This window comes from Melospiza melodia, chromosome 18 (assembly GCF_035770615.1).
Source record: "Melospiza melodia melodia isolate bMelMel2 chromosome 18, bMelMel2.pri, whole genome shotgun sequence".
NCBI lineage: Eukaryota > Metazoa > Chordata > Aves > Passeriformes > Passerellidae > Melospiza > Melospiza melodia.
Genome location: NC_086211.1, coordinates 3,382,119 through 3,395,889, shown reverse-complemented (window position 1 = coordinate 3,395,889; position 13,771 = coordinate 3,382,119). Strand labels below are relative to the sequence as shown.

General features: G+C 56.5%; 1 protein-coding gene across 4 annotated transcripts in view; it reads right to left on the bottom strand.

Moving 5' to 3' along the window:
* The window catches only part of TNRC18 (trinucleotide repeat containing 18), a 54,610-nt gene that overhangs the window by 32,990 nt on the left and 7,849 nt on the right, over positions 1 to 13,771 (bottom strand). For all 4 annotated transcript variants that reach the window (XM_063171719.1, XM_063171720.1, XM_063171721.1 and 1 more), the window contains exons 2-3: positions 4,926 to 5,051; positions 2,732 to 4,534 (exon numbers count right to left, since the gene is read on the bottom strand). In XM_063171719.1, coding sequence (XP_063027789.1) covers positions 2,732 to 4,534; positions 4,926 to 5,051 — 1,929 coding nt within the window. The remainder of the gene's footprint in view (positions 1 to 2,731; positions 4,535 to 4,925; positions 5,052 to 13,771) is intronic.

Sequence of the window (13,771 nt, the reverse complement as noted above, 5' to 3'; positions counted from 1 at the left end):
TGAAGGACAGATTTTCCATCCTGGCAACAGCCAAGATGCAGCTAAATCCTGCACCAAACCACATAGTCCTGCTTAGCACATCTCAGGGAGGGGAAGGATTTTATTTCTGCACTTTCTGAAGCACCTTCTGATCTTGTAAATTAGTCTGGGAGCACTGAGTATGCTCTGAATCCCTGTCTCTCTGCAACAGGCAGAGCCAACAATACAGACCCTCACAAAACCAGCGCGCTCCACCCACTCCGCAATTCACCCATTAGCAGGAATCTGCATCCCCCTCGAGACATGCAACAAGAAAGGGTCTGAGAGGCAGGGACACATATGGCAGATGAGGGCAGGAATCCAAAAAGGGGGGCTGGATGTTTGGCTGGAGAAACCACTTGTCCACAATCAGCACAGCTCTTGCAAACACAGCCTGGCATGGCAGCAGCTGCATCTGCGAGAGGTTAGGAGGCACCTTCACAGGAGCGAGCAGCAGAGCCTCGCTTGGCTCTGCCAGCACCAGGTACTGGGGCCACCCTTCCCTTTATCCAAGATCTTCACTCCAGCTGCCTGATTTTAAGCTTGCTTTTCCCTGGTTTTTCCCTTAGCTTCTTTCTTGCATGCTCATTTTTCACACAATTCCCTGCTGCCCCTCTCTGCACCATGCTTTGGTGATACAATCCACTCCTAAATCCCAGCCCTGCTTGCAGAGAGCACTCAGCCTCACAGGACTGCACCCCAGCAGCCCTTCCCAGGGTCCTCACTCTCCTGTCTGGATATGGTTTGGCACATGGGAAAACATCTCGGAACATCAAGTCCATCCTGCTGACAGGCAGTCTTTCCAAGGAGAGCTCTAGTATGTATTTCCACAAACCTGGACGGCCCATGGGCTTTTTGCTGTCAAGTCTCCAATTCCCTCAGCTTTTACTGTCAGAAGGAATCCAGGAAAAAGACAACATCTCTCCCAGCTCCTTTCCCCAAGGCTCCTTCCACGGGCTCCAGGCACAAAACAAAGATGCTTTAAAACCTGGCACACAGCTCTGCCTCCCAAAGGACTCTCCAGGGTCACCACATCTCGCTCACAGCCTGCCAGGACACCACGTGCAGCCCAGCCCAGCCCAGCCAGCCCCTCCCTGACTCACTGAATGATGCCCCACACTGCCTCTGCTGCTCACTTTTACTCCCCAGCCTCCACAGCACGGGGCTCACAAATCCCTCTGGAGCCCAAACATCTTTCACTGCTTCTCAGCCAGCACTCCCTTTCCACACCCTGTCCCAGGATTTTCCCCTTTGGAGCCTCTTTTCCTATTTCTTTCCCCTAATCAATGCCCAGCTGTCTCTTTGGTGTCAGCAATATGGAGCAATTCCTTGGAGAGCTCACAGCCTCCCTCCCTTCCTTGGCAGAAGGTGAGTACATCCCCTCCCCCAGCCTTTCATTAGAAACACATTATTTTGTTATTTTATCATTGCTCCTCCCTCTCCCATCATCTACACCCCTTGTGCTCCTTTATTTCTAGACGAGTTTATCATCTTTTTTCCACCCCCCCATCCAAACACAAACACTGCAGGACCTCTAATTCCTGCCCATCCTCCATCCCACCAACAGGACAGTCCCTTTTCTGGACAGAACGATGATTGTCCAGACAGTGAATGATCATTCTGTCTATATATATGAACATGACGCACGGACTGCATAGAAAAATTCAATCAGTTATGCATGGAGGAAAGGCTTAGGTCCGTTCCCTTGACAACCAATGCCCGGTACTAAATACTTGCATTTTACTTGCCAAATACTACAGATTAGCCAACTAAAGCCTGCTTTCTCCTTCTTAAAAGGTCTAAACATTCAAGCACCGTCCACTCAGCGCAAGCAAGCTAATGTTATTAGACGAATATCTCCTGGCACACAAAGGGGGGGCAGCATTTGGGGGGCGAGAGGAGGAGAAAAGCAGTCTTGTTTTCTGTCTGAAAGCCAACTGCATCACTTAGCAACGAGCCCAGAGGCCTGCCAGAATTCAACCCTTGTTTGCAGCCTTTTAGTTCGGCTCAGTAAATTACATTTAACGCAAGCTGGGAGCGTCTGGGACGATTGAACGGCTGAACAAACAGCTCCCTGTGCTGCCCACGAGCTCCTCGGCCGGCTCCCGGCTGTGGGGAGGGCTCTGGGAGGTGATGGGAATGGGGAGAGGGGCTGCTGCCCCTGAGGGAAACTGCTTCTTGCCACTCAAGTTTTGGGAGAGGGGGGCAAAGGCAGAAAAATGGGGAAGGCAAGGGAAAACTGGAAAGCTGAGCATTGCTCACCACTTTGGCATCGCTCCTTGGCACAGCAGAGCCCCGTGCCAGGCAGCCCCCGGGTGTTATCTTGCTATAAAAGTCAAGCAGAGGACCAAAATCTCTCTGGTGCCATCCCCCTCCTGCCAGCACCACGGCTTAAATCAAAATCATAGGATTACAACGCCAGCACAAAGGTGGTTCGAGAGGTTTCTCTGTCACTCCCTTTGCTAATGAATCAAACTCATGAAGGAGGATTGTCCTCAAAGGGGATCAAAGTGGGGACAGGGGACTGACTGCCTCTTGCACAGGGGGTCTTGCTTCCCACTGTGGTTTACAACACGTCCTTGGCTGGCAAGGGAGGGAAACGCAGCTGAAGATGCCAAACTCAGTTCATGGCACGCAGCCTGCACTGGGTGGTTGCTCTTCCCAGGGAACAGATCCTCCAGGGAAGCCCTGAGACAAACCCTGGGGAACCTACCTTTGATGCTGCTGAGAGACAGCGAGCGGTCCCGGTCTGCCAAGCTGGGCCCCAGTTTGCTGCTGCTGCTGCTGCTGTTGTCCTTCTGCCGGGCCACGGCCACGGCAATGCCCACAGGCAAGTGCCTCACCTCCACCTCGCCCTGGGAGCCGATGCTCTCCCGGCCGAAGGATTTGGCACTCTCGGGTCTCTCAGGGTCCCTCTTCAGCTGCTTCGCAGGCTGCTGCAGCAGCAGCTGCTGCACCTTGGAGGCTCCCAGCTGTGCAGAGTCCAACTTCACGTTGCCCAAACCCCCGAAGGGGCTCTTCTTGCCGCAGCCCTGCCGGGACGCCGTCTCCTTGGCAAAGCTGCCGCTGTACTTGATGAGGCTCTGCATGGCCGAGCCCTCGCCGTGCGAGGCGGGGTGCAGCACGTCGGCGGCGCCCCGCGAGCCCACCACCGAGGAGCGCGGCAAACCGCTGGGGTCAAGGTAGACCTTCTTGGCTTCCTCCTCCACCCGGCTGACGTGGTTGTGCTGCGCGGCCAGCACCGCCATCTGCGTGGTGGCAAAGTTGCCCATCTCGAAGGGCTTCCACTTCTGCTCAGGCGGTTTCAGCTGACCGTGGTCCAGGTGCTGCCGGGAAGAGTCCAAAGTGCCATAGACCTTTGCTGCTTCTTTGGAGCTGGATCGCTGGAAGCGCTCCCGCTCGCAGGGGCGATGCTCTGCCTCCGGACTCGGCTTCAGCAAATCCTTGGAGGCCAGGAACTCCCTGCTCTCCGGAGAGCCCAGCCCCGGCCGGTTGAGGAAGGGCTCTGAAGTGACCTGTCTCTTCAGTGCCATGGAGTTCGTCCTGATCACCGAACCCTTCTCTCTCAGAACCTCCATCCTTTTGGCATCACTGTGACAAGAAAAGTCCTGGGACAAGAGTGTGCGGGAGGCATCTGCAAGGCACCGCTCCGTGGGTGACTGCAGCACCCCCACCTTGCCAAGGTCCTTGTCCTTCCCCTTGTTGTCACGGGCCTGGGAGGCGATTTGGATGGGCCCGCTCCTCTCGTCGTAGGCTTCGACCGAAGGCACGAAGGTGGGGGCGATTACTTTGTGCTCCCTCCCCAGCTCCTTGGCCGGTGGGAAGATGGTGTACATGCTGGAATGGACGGGCTGCGGAGGGAATGTTGTGGCTGGCGTCATCTTCCCCGTCTGCGAGGGGTGAGGGGATGGACAGCTACAGGAGATGTGCAAAGCGCCCACGGAGGGCAGGAGGGGCTCCCCCCGCTTCAGCCGCTCCGCGTGGGCGTGCGCAGAAGGCCTCATGTTCTCGTCGTGCCGAGCGGGGTCCTTGGCACAGCGGTCCTGCTCGGCTCCCAGGACCTTCAGCATGGGGTCCCCGCCGCCGTTGCAGTTGCTGAGGGAAGAGCTCTGCAGCGGGTTCTTGGACTTGGGTTCCCCGCCGCCTGCGCCCCGGTTTGGCATGTGCTCAGCCAGGAACGGCGAGAGGCGCTCGCCGACCTTCGCCGCCTTCTCCACCACGCTCACTTTCCGCTCGCTGTCGGGCTTGGTGTCCTGCGTGAGGTCCACCACGCTGCGGGGTCGGGGCTCCTCCTTGGGCTTGCTCTCCTTCTTGGCAAAGGGCAGGGGCAGATCGCTCCGGCACGCCCGCTCCTTCCCACCGGGGTCTTTCAGGCCTTCTTTCGAGCTCTTGTGCAGCTGCCCAAGGTCCTTCTCCCGGAGCAAAGTGCTCGACGTGTGGCTGCCCACGGTCCTTGAGAGGGGAGGCTGCGGGTGCAAAGCGGACTGGCCTGCATGGCTGGACAGGTAGAATCCATCTGCAGAGTAAAAGCAACCAAAATTATCACAGGCTTCCAATGCCTTCAACTCCTACACAGAGACAGGCAAGAGGTGGGAAACCAGGAAAGAAGGGATTTCAAGGATGTCTTAAACAAAAATGCCCAGGGCAAAGTGGACCAAGCAGGTTCCTCCATGTGGCATGTAAGACAGCCCTGTCTCATGCATACTGGGGCTTCAAGGAGGCTTCCACATCCAAAACCTTGGTACCGCTCAGCCCAGGAAACATCCCTGGCTGACCACCCAAGGCAGTTCCTGCTCCTCACCCCCAACACTCCAGCATCCAGCAGCTCCAGCAGCCAAAGTGGCCCAAAAAACAGGGTAAGCACCCTGGGGTGACCAAGGGAAGGGCACACAGGGTCCCAGACTCACCTTTCTGTGACTCAAAGAGGCTGTGCTGTCCCAGCTGGGCCAGGAGCGGACTGCCGGCACTGGGAGGTTCGAGGTGGCTCAGGGGAATGTACGATGGGTAGAGACCGTTAGGCAGATGGGAAAAGCCTGCAGAAAACGGGAAACAGAAGAGGGAAACATGTTTTACCCTGAGCAGCACGCTGCCTTGGAACGAGCCCCGCAGGAGCACAGACTGTTGTGGCTGTCGGTCCCTCGCACGCCAGGAGCGGCGGTGGCGGCGGGGACACAGGCGGTGACACACGGCACACACAGCCCAGGGCAGGGACCCCAGCTTGGGGACTTCACTTCAGGTACTGACCCCACACTGCAGGTCCCCCAGCTCAACCCAGGGCTCCAACTCTGCAGCAAATGGAGCATGATGCTTCCTGAGCAGAGCCTGACACCTGAGGGCTCCGTGACCAAACCACCTGGCTGATAAGAGGTTTTATCACAAGTACAGAGACCTGTGGGTGAGGGCACTCCCCCGTGTGCTTCCAGAGCCATGATAAGACCCTCTTGCCAGCACGGCTTTGCCAACATAGCTCATTCCCTCTGCAGGTGCCCAGTACTGGGTTCAGGTTTTGGGAAAACACGAGAGCATCCTCCAGAGCAGCTCACAAAAAGCAGTTTCACATATCCAGACTCAGCATCTTATCCCAGAGGAAGGCAAAACAGAGAAAGTGTGACAAACATCCAGGAGCTGATATGAAAGCAGCATATCCTAACAACCCTGCTGCCAGTGGTCTGAATGTCCTGGACACTGGGTCCCCAGCAAAACCCTCATGCAAATCGTCCTCATCAGCATTTCCTCAGTGAATACAATCACCATAATAGTGGTAATAACACACACTATTGGCTACAGGCAGCAATTCCTCTCCAACACTGCCACCAAACGACACCCGCGCAACACTACAAACCCAACCCTCCCCAGAATCAGCATCCCAGTCCATGCCATAATTTCAAAACTGATTTAAAGCCATCAGGAATATCTGAAGGAGCCAGTCAAGCCCTCTGCAACCCTCCTCCCCTCCCCTCAGCCTGCATTAACAACCAACTTGCCCCAAATTCCACAATCCCACTGAAAGCAACAAGTTTGTCAAGAGTCCAGCATCCAACTGCCTCAAAACAACATCACACCAAAACCCAAGAGGAGACAGAGAAGTTCAGTCCCCGAAGCTGCACGTGGAGCACCATCTGCGAGAGCTAGTCAATATTTCACATTATTTAGACAGCCAGGATCTCTTTGGCGTACATGTTTGCATGCCGGCATATGTGCCTCACCGCCGCGGTGCTCCGCGCAGCTCCTGGCCCGCGGCCATCACCCGACAGATCCCAGCGGCGGCACCCAACACGCCAGCCCTGCAGCAGCAGGACCAGGGGAGCTGCTGGGCCCCTGATCTTCAGCTCAGAGCCTGTTTTCCCAGCAGGTAAAACCTGCTGTTTAACCCTGAGCACAGCGCTGCAAAGGCGCTAAGCGCGCATGCAACATTCGGGCCGCTCCTTAGTAACCCCAAAACGTCCGCAATGAAGATTTCCAAACACCTTTTCTTATTCCAGAGCTGGAGAGAGGTGGGTAGAACCCAGCTTAGCTTAGCTGTGAGCAGCTCCATTCCATGCCATGTATGCCTCGGCAGTGTCACTGTCACTGCTCCAGCAGGGCTGGGCTGGCAACGAGCCAGCATCTGGAGCAGGAGTGACACATTTCCAAGGGAACACCAGTCCCATCTGGCAGAGCACATGGCTGCAGCATGGCAAAGCCCCTGGAGCACCCCATGCCATAGCAGCCCGGAGGCTCTGGCCACAGACATCCCCACGTGAGCCCCTTCTCCCAGCCAGGCATCAATCCCAGCTGCAGCTGCTCCACCAGCACAGGAGGAACCACCAGCACGGGGAACACGGTGAGACACATCCCATGCTGCAGACACCACTGTGCACAAACACCCATGGCATGTCCCCACTTGCATGTGCTGCAAGGACAGGAAGCCACCTGCAGGGCTCCAGGGAAGGGACACACTCCTGGGCTGCCATCAGGCACAGGGACACCTGCACAGAGATTAAGTTACTGATACTCAAAGAGGCATTTTGATACCAGTTACATCCCTGGTCCTACAAGGGCATCTCCCTGCCTTCGGCATCATATCCTGCCCAGGCTCAGTCCCAGCCCCAAATGTTCTGGGGCTTCCTCCCCAGTCAGCATCATCCCATCCTGCTACAGTGACCCAGCCTCAGCTCAGGGCTGCAGAGGAAGGAGGAGGAATGCAAAGTGTCCAAGCTGGGGACAGGTTCAGATGGATAGGTTGGGAAGTGTCACCATGCCAAGCTGGGAAACAGCAGCAGAACTGAGCTTATGCCACCAGCCAACCACCAAAGCCACCTCACACCTGGCAGCTCTTCCCAGTAACTTCCAGAAGCCCACAACAGCAGCACTGCTCCTTGGAGAGGCATAAGCCTAGCACAGGAGCTCAAAGCACATTCCAAAGCTCTGCAGGTGGAGAAACTGAGGCACAGGCAGGTGCAATGACTTGGGGCACCATGCAGCTGACCAGCAGCAAAACCAGAGAACCACCCAAACTCCAGCCTCGGGTCTACCAGTGACACTGTTTTTCCCCTTGCAAAGTGCCTGAAGAAGCTGCACAGGCTGTATTTACCTGGCTTCTTCCCTGCCAGGAACCAGAGCTGGAGTAGGGAGGAGAAATCCGAACCACAGCTTTCCTGGGGATGAACCCGATGCAAATCCAACCTCGAGGCACTGCCAGAACATCCCTTCCCCTGCAGAGCCCTCCAGCAGCCACGCTGACAGGCTGCTGGCGTACGACTCACACGGAGCCCAGAACCTGCTGCCCCAGTGCCCTGGGCAGGGCCTGGAGGTGAAGCTGCTCCTCTCCTCCATGTGCCGCGGAGCTGCGCTCGCAGGAGGCGGCCGCGGGTGAGCCGCTGCCTCCTTGGATCTCTGTGCCAGAAAGCGATGCCAAGGGGAGAAATTCTACCGCAGTGAGCAACGCACAGCTCACCCCAACCATGGGCATCTGCCAGGAGAAAGGGAGGGGAAAAGGGGAAACCACAACCATCTCCATCTGCCTGGGGCCAGAGTGTTTGCTGAAGCAGCACAAGATCCGCTTTGCCCAGGGACACGGCGACAGGTCTCGGCAGGCTGAGCCACGCTCCTCCAGCCCAGCGCTTGCCCAGAGGCGGTCTGGCACCACAGCACAGGCAGGGAGGCGCGAGCTGGCAGCACTGCCAAGCCCAGACTGGCTGTGCCCCCCCTTCCCTGCCAAGTTACACCATGCCAAACACATGCGTGTGCCCATTAGCTCGGCCTCTGACCGCCTGGGAAAGGCACCACCAGAACTTATGTCATGCCAGCAGGGACACACATGATCCAAATCAGCCCAGCTCTGGGGGTAAAAGGGTTCAGGGCACAGAGATGGTCCCTCAAACCACTTTATCCCTATAGCCAGCAGCCAAAATGCAACCCCTGTGATGCTTCAGTTGCTGCAGTGGATGAGCACACCTGTCCTCCTCCCTTCCAGCTCCAAGATTATAAAACATATCTGTTTTGCACAATTGAGACATAAATCACTAAGGGCTGTTATTAGAGGAACTTGGCGGGCGCAGATGTGTCAGCCCACTTGCAAACATCTTCTTCATCTTTGCTCAGCTCTCCGAAACGGCGGCACGGGTTCGGGGGAAGAGGTACGGCCTCGGGTGAGTCACCACCGAGAGGGGATGTGACCGATGGGGAGATGAGATAGCAGCGACCGCACAAACCGCACACCAAACGTCTGGAGGCCGGAGGTCACGCTGGGGGAAGTGGGAGGGAAACAGACCCCACGTGCTCAGCCCGCTCGGGGTTGCCAAAGGTCCCCGTGAGGAGGGAGCTGACAGAAAGCACCGCCAGGCAGAGCTGGGGGAAGCAGGCGGGCTGCTACTGGTCACCAAGAGCTTTAAACCTGTGGGGCTTTCTCCAACTTGGCCCCTCACACTTCAAGCCTAAAATTCGGTCCCAGCTGGACAAGTCAGTCAAGCCTGGGTTGTGAAAGAGCCAGACAGGAGGAGGGCATGCTGGAAGCAACATGCTGGAACTGAACGTATCTCCTCCATGGACATAGCTGCGGCCAATGAGCCAGGCTACACGCCTGAGGTGACACGGGTGTGTGCCAGCACTGGGAAAGCTGCTCCAACCCTCCTCAGCTGTAGGCACCTTCAGCATCCCCACTTGCTGCCAACATGCTACAGAGGGGACAGCTCGCTTGGACACCCATGAAGGGTGAAGGGCATCAAGCGGGAGCAACACGGAGACACCACTCAATGGGGAATTCACTCTCCCAGTCTGGTTCCATGTTTCCAAACTAACCAAGAGCACCAGCACATCAGAGAGAAGCAGCATCCACAAAGCCTTTGCTCATGCCTCGGGACAGCTTTCCAGTTGGAAAAGACCTTTAATCAAGCCCAGCACAGCTGGACAATCCTGTTGGCTGGTGTGGGAGAACAGGTGGCCACGCGCACTGCTGGCTGCAAAGCACACCCTGAAGCTGAGCCCTGGGCACAAGCCATCCTTGTCTGAGAAGCCACAGCCCTGGCACCGGAAGACCAGTAGCCTCCAGCACCCCGGGAGAAGTGAAGTAATTCTCCCCCACCAGCCCCATCTGCCCGTTATACATTTCTGCCACTTATGAAATATTTCCAACTGCCAGCATCTCTCCCCATCCTCCCTGGGCCATGATGGATGAGCACATTGCCAGGACTCAGGCTAGCATCACATAGTGCTCTGCAAGGGGCTAAAGCCTGACCCCCTTGGACTCTCCAATATGAGCCCAGCAGGGCTGGGAAACACAGCAGCAAGAATTTGGGTTTATTTCCATGGGATGTTTTGAACTCTGGGCACTCAGGGGAGATTTGCAGCCCGGCTGCAGCCAGTTCTCAGCGGGCCGCTGGGCACGGCACAGAGCAGGAGCTGCAGCCGCCCTTGGCCAGGAACACAATCACCTCTTCCCCAGTCCGGCCCACAGAGCCTCACAGGCAGCCAACTGGGACAACAGTCCACACCACAAACAGCTGGATAAACGCTTACGTCCCCCCTGGCAGGCAGGGAGGGAGGGAGGAAAGCAGGGAAGGTCCAAGCACAGCGAGTTCCTTCCCACCACCAGCAGGACAGACACCACACAGCTGCCTGTGCTTACCACCATCGGCGCATCCCTTATCCTCTCCCTGCAGAAGCAGCAGATTCCCAGGGAAGACTTTCCGGGCTCCCCCTGCAGCAGCACACACCTCCCCATCTCTGCCCCGTGCAGCCCGGTGAGGCACAGCCTCAGCTATTCCTCATGCACACATTTATGGCTGCAAACAGCTGCGAGGCGGAGTGCTGACAGTGTAAATCTTTGCCACCTCCCGCCCTGCCTGCCGGGGCAGCTCCAGTGACACCCGAGGCACCGGAGCCGCTTTGACTCCGTGCCATGCACGAGACACCAGCGATACGAACCCCTGAACACGCCGGGCTGAAACCAAAGCTCAAGGATCAGATGTGCCTGGAACTCCAGAGGTGGCTGGTCCCTATCCCTGTCCCTATCCCTGTCCCCAGCAGCCACAAGCTGCTGTCACAACCCACCACTCTCCGCGCCAAAAACCGCCCCAAAAGCCATATTTACACCCCATGCCACGGGACTGGCAGTAGCTTCAAAGCCCTAATTTACAGCCTCAATTCTCTGCATCCCCTGAAAGCCTTCGATCCCATCCCCGGGATCCAGAACAGCCAGGGCAATTTAACTCCCCATTTAATCTTCTAAGGGCCCTGGTGTGCTCGGAGACAGCATCCTCCAGTGGGGGGTCCACACTCCCAGACTCCGCTGGCTTGAACAGCGCCGTGCCGCTTTCCTTCAGCTGCAAAAATCACTACCTTAAAAGCCAAGGCGAATTCTCCCTCCAGCTCAGCACAGCTCTCTCTATTGTTTCTTTTAATTTTATTTTATTCCACGTGGGAATCTGTGTCCAGGCTGCTTTATTTTTAAGTGGCTCTTGCTCAATATTTACTATTGCTCGCAGCTGCGTCAGCGCAGGAACGCTGCGCGCCCGCGCCAGCTTTCCGACCAGCCCTCCCGCAGCCATTCCCCCCGTGCCCGTGCCACGCCATGATTTTCACCCTCGTGGTGAATCACCAGCCCCCCAGAGCCACAGGACACTGAAGGGCAGGGTGTCAGCACAGGGCAGGAGAGGGTTTCCTGCTTCCATGGAAATAAATAACATCAGGACGAGCTCTGCCGCTCACCTCCTCACCCAGGAGCTGGAACAGCCCCAAGAGCCTGGAGATGGCAGAGGAGGAGAAAATGGGAAGTGGCTCAAGGGACTGGTTCTGCCCCAATGTCCTGAAGACTTAAGTTTCCACCATGCAACCAACTAAAGGCAATCCAAGGTATGACAATGCCTCAGGGAAAGGACACCAACAGGACACTCTGAAGATCCCCCAAAAAGTCACCCACCAGCTCCCCATTAGCAGCATCTCCATGGGGACAGCAAGAAGCCACCCAGGTGGGGACACAAATCACTCTGGCAAAGTGAAGGTGGCCTTTCCTTGAAGGTGGTCAAGATGGAAACCATCCCAGTGGGATTCTTGGCACGACGTGCAGCCAGTCCACTCAGCCTCAAACACGGGGTCTGGGAAGCAGCGATCTGGTCCCACGCTAATCCTGACACCCAAACCAGTGTCAACAATCCTGGGTCACTGCCAGCCGCTACAGAAGCTTCGCCCACATGCCCCCAGCCTGAAACCCCCACCACGTCGGATGTCCCTCCTTTTCCACTGGCATAATTAAACCTGACACCCCAACAGGGGTCCACCAAAACCTCCAGGCTCTCACTACACAACCACACAGCTCTCCTTAAACAGCAAGGAGTGACACCATGGAGTCTTCAGCAGCACATTTACTAAAATGCTGTATGGAAATTGAAAAAATAATAATTTTAACTCTCAAACTGATTAGCAGAATCCTCAGGAATGCAGAACCTGGCTGCTAGATTGCAGCCTCGCCTTTCTCCTGATTTTCTAGGACAGCATGAAAATGCCTTTGCTCTGGTTCATCCTTCATCATGTTGAAGATTCTTTACCCACTGGTGTCCAGCAAGACTGTCTCTGCTCCTTGCACTGGATGCACACTTTCAGTACAGGTGCTCCCCCTCCTTCCTAAGCACAGAAATTTAACCCACTCCATTTTTAAAATCTTATTTTTTTTTTAAATCACCCAAACTCAGTGCAGAAGATGATACAAACAAGACAGCCCCCCCCTCCCAAGCCCTGCCCGCATATTTAACCAGGCACCACCCACGCACTGTCCGTGGCTTCATTAGAAAAGAGCTCGTTACCTTCCCTGCCAGAGCCAGGAGAGCTTCAGGAGCTCGGTGGGGGAGGTTATTGTGGGATGGCACCAGTGCTGGTCCCCACATCACCTGCACCGAGTGCCTGCCAGCAGCAATTAAATCAGCCTTCAAAGAGAGATCCCAGCTTTCCCAGCACCATTAGCCGTGCCCTGGAGGGAACACGGTCTATTTTCAGCCACAATGACTTAAGATCAGGTCACTAGCAGGTTAAATGGGACTGTGCAGCATCATCTCCCTGCCCTCCCATTGAGAAATTAAACTCTGCTGTGTGATGGGCAGCACCAGCCCTGGACACACACCAGGTGCCCACGGAAAGGTAAATGCCACCTGCCTGCTCCTCTCCTCTGCTCTCCATCACTGGCCATGGACACCCACTGGCCTGGCTGCCTTACCTCTGCATGGGGTGGTGAGAGGGGGTTCACAGCAGGATCACCCCTGGGTTCCTCCCTGCCTGTCCTCCTGTCCAGCACAGCGACAGCTCACAGCCAGAATGGTCCCACCACACCCAAGGTCAGGAGCGCTGGAAGGAGCCTCAGCACCCCTCATCCTGCAAACCCAGGCCTGCACAGCGCCAGACCAGTGCTGCCCATCTCACCCCTTCCTCCCCATGGTCCTCCCCAAGCTGGGCACTGCCCCAGGCCACCAGTTCCATCAGGGTTTCACCACAGCCACCAGAGAGGTGGCATGTCCCCGCAGCATCTCCATCTGCTCCGCCGGTGGATCCAGCACCGAAACCCAACCAGCCACCCCACCACGAACATCTGGCGGGGAGGTGGCAGCTGGATGTGGGTTTGTTTTGCCTCCCAGGCTCCTGCCAGGCGCAGTCAGCACGAGCGGGGATGACTCAAAGCCCGGGAGACGCAGCCTCCGCCGCTGCTTATTTTAAACCCTCCCGTCTGCAAAGCGGCTGCTGCGGCTCGGCACCTCTCGGGGTGCCTGGCAAAGGGGGTGGCACTGCAAGGCCAAACTGAGGCACGGCCCCACGAGCAGAGCTGGGCACCCCCACATCACCACTGCCTGTGCGCTCAGCAGTCACTGAGCCCAACACTGGGGGCCAGCAGCAAAAGGGGATCGGCTCTGAGAAACAGCCCAGGGTGCAGCAAGGACATTGCCGATGACCCAAACGAATCTGTCAGCTCTGGCTTCGTGATTCCCCTTAGATACAGCATAGCCAGGACACAGTGAGTGCAAGGTGAAGCTGGATGCTCCCAGATCAGCACGTGCTGCTCTGTGTGCCACAGGAGTGAATGCATCCCTCTCCCAAAGCCCAGCACTTACTTAAACAGCATCTGCAGGGACTGAAACCACCCTGGGAAAAATTCAGTGATGCGCTGCAGGTATTTCGGGGTGGAAGAAAGGGATCCACACACAGATCACAATCTCATAACAATCTTTTCCTTAAGAAACCAGGCTCAAAATCTCAGCCAAGTCTCTCCTCCTGACCCCACGCTCAGATTTTT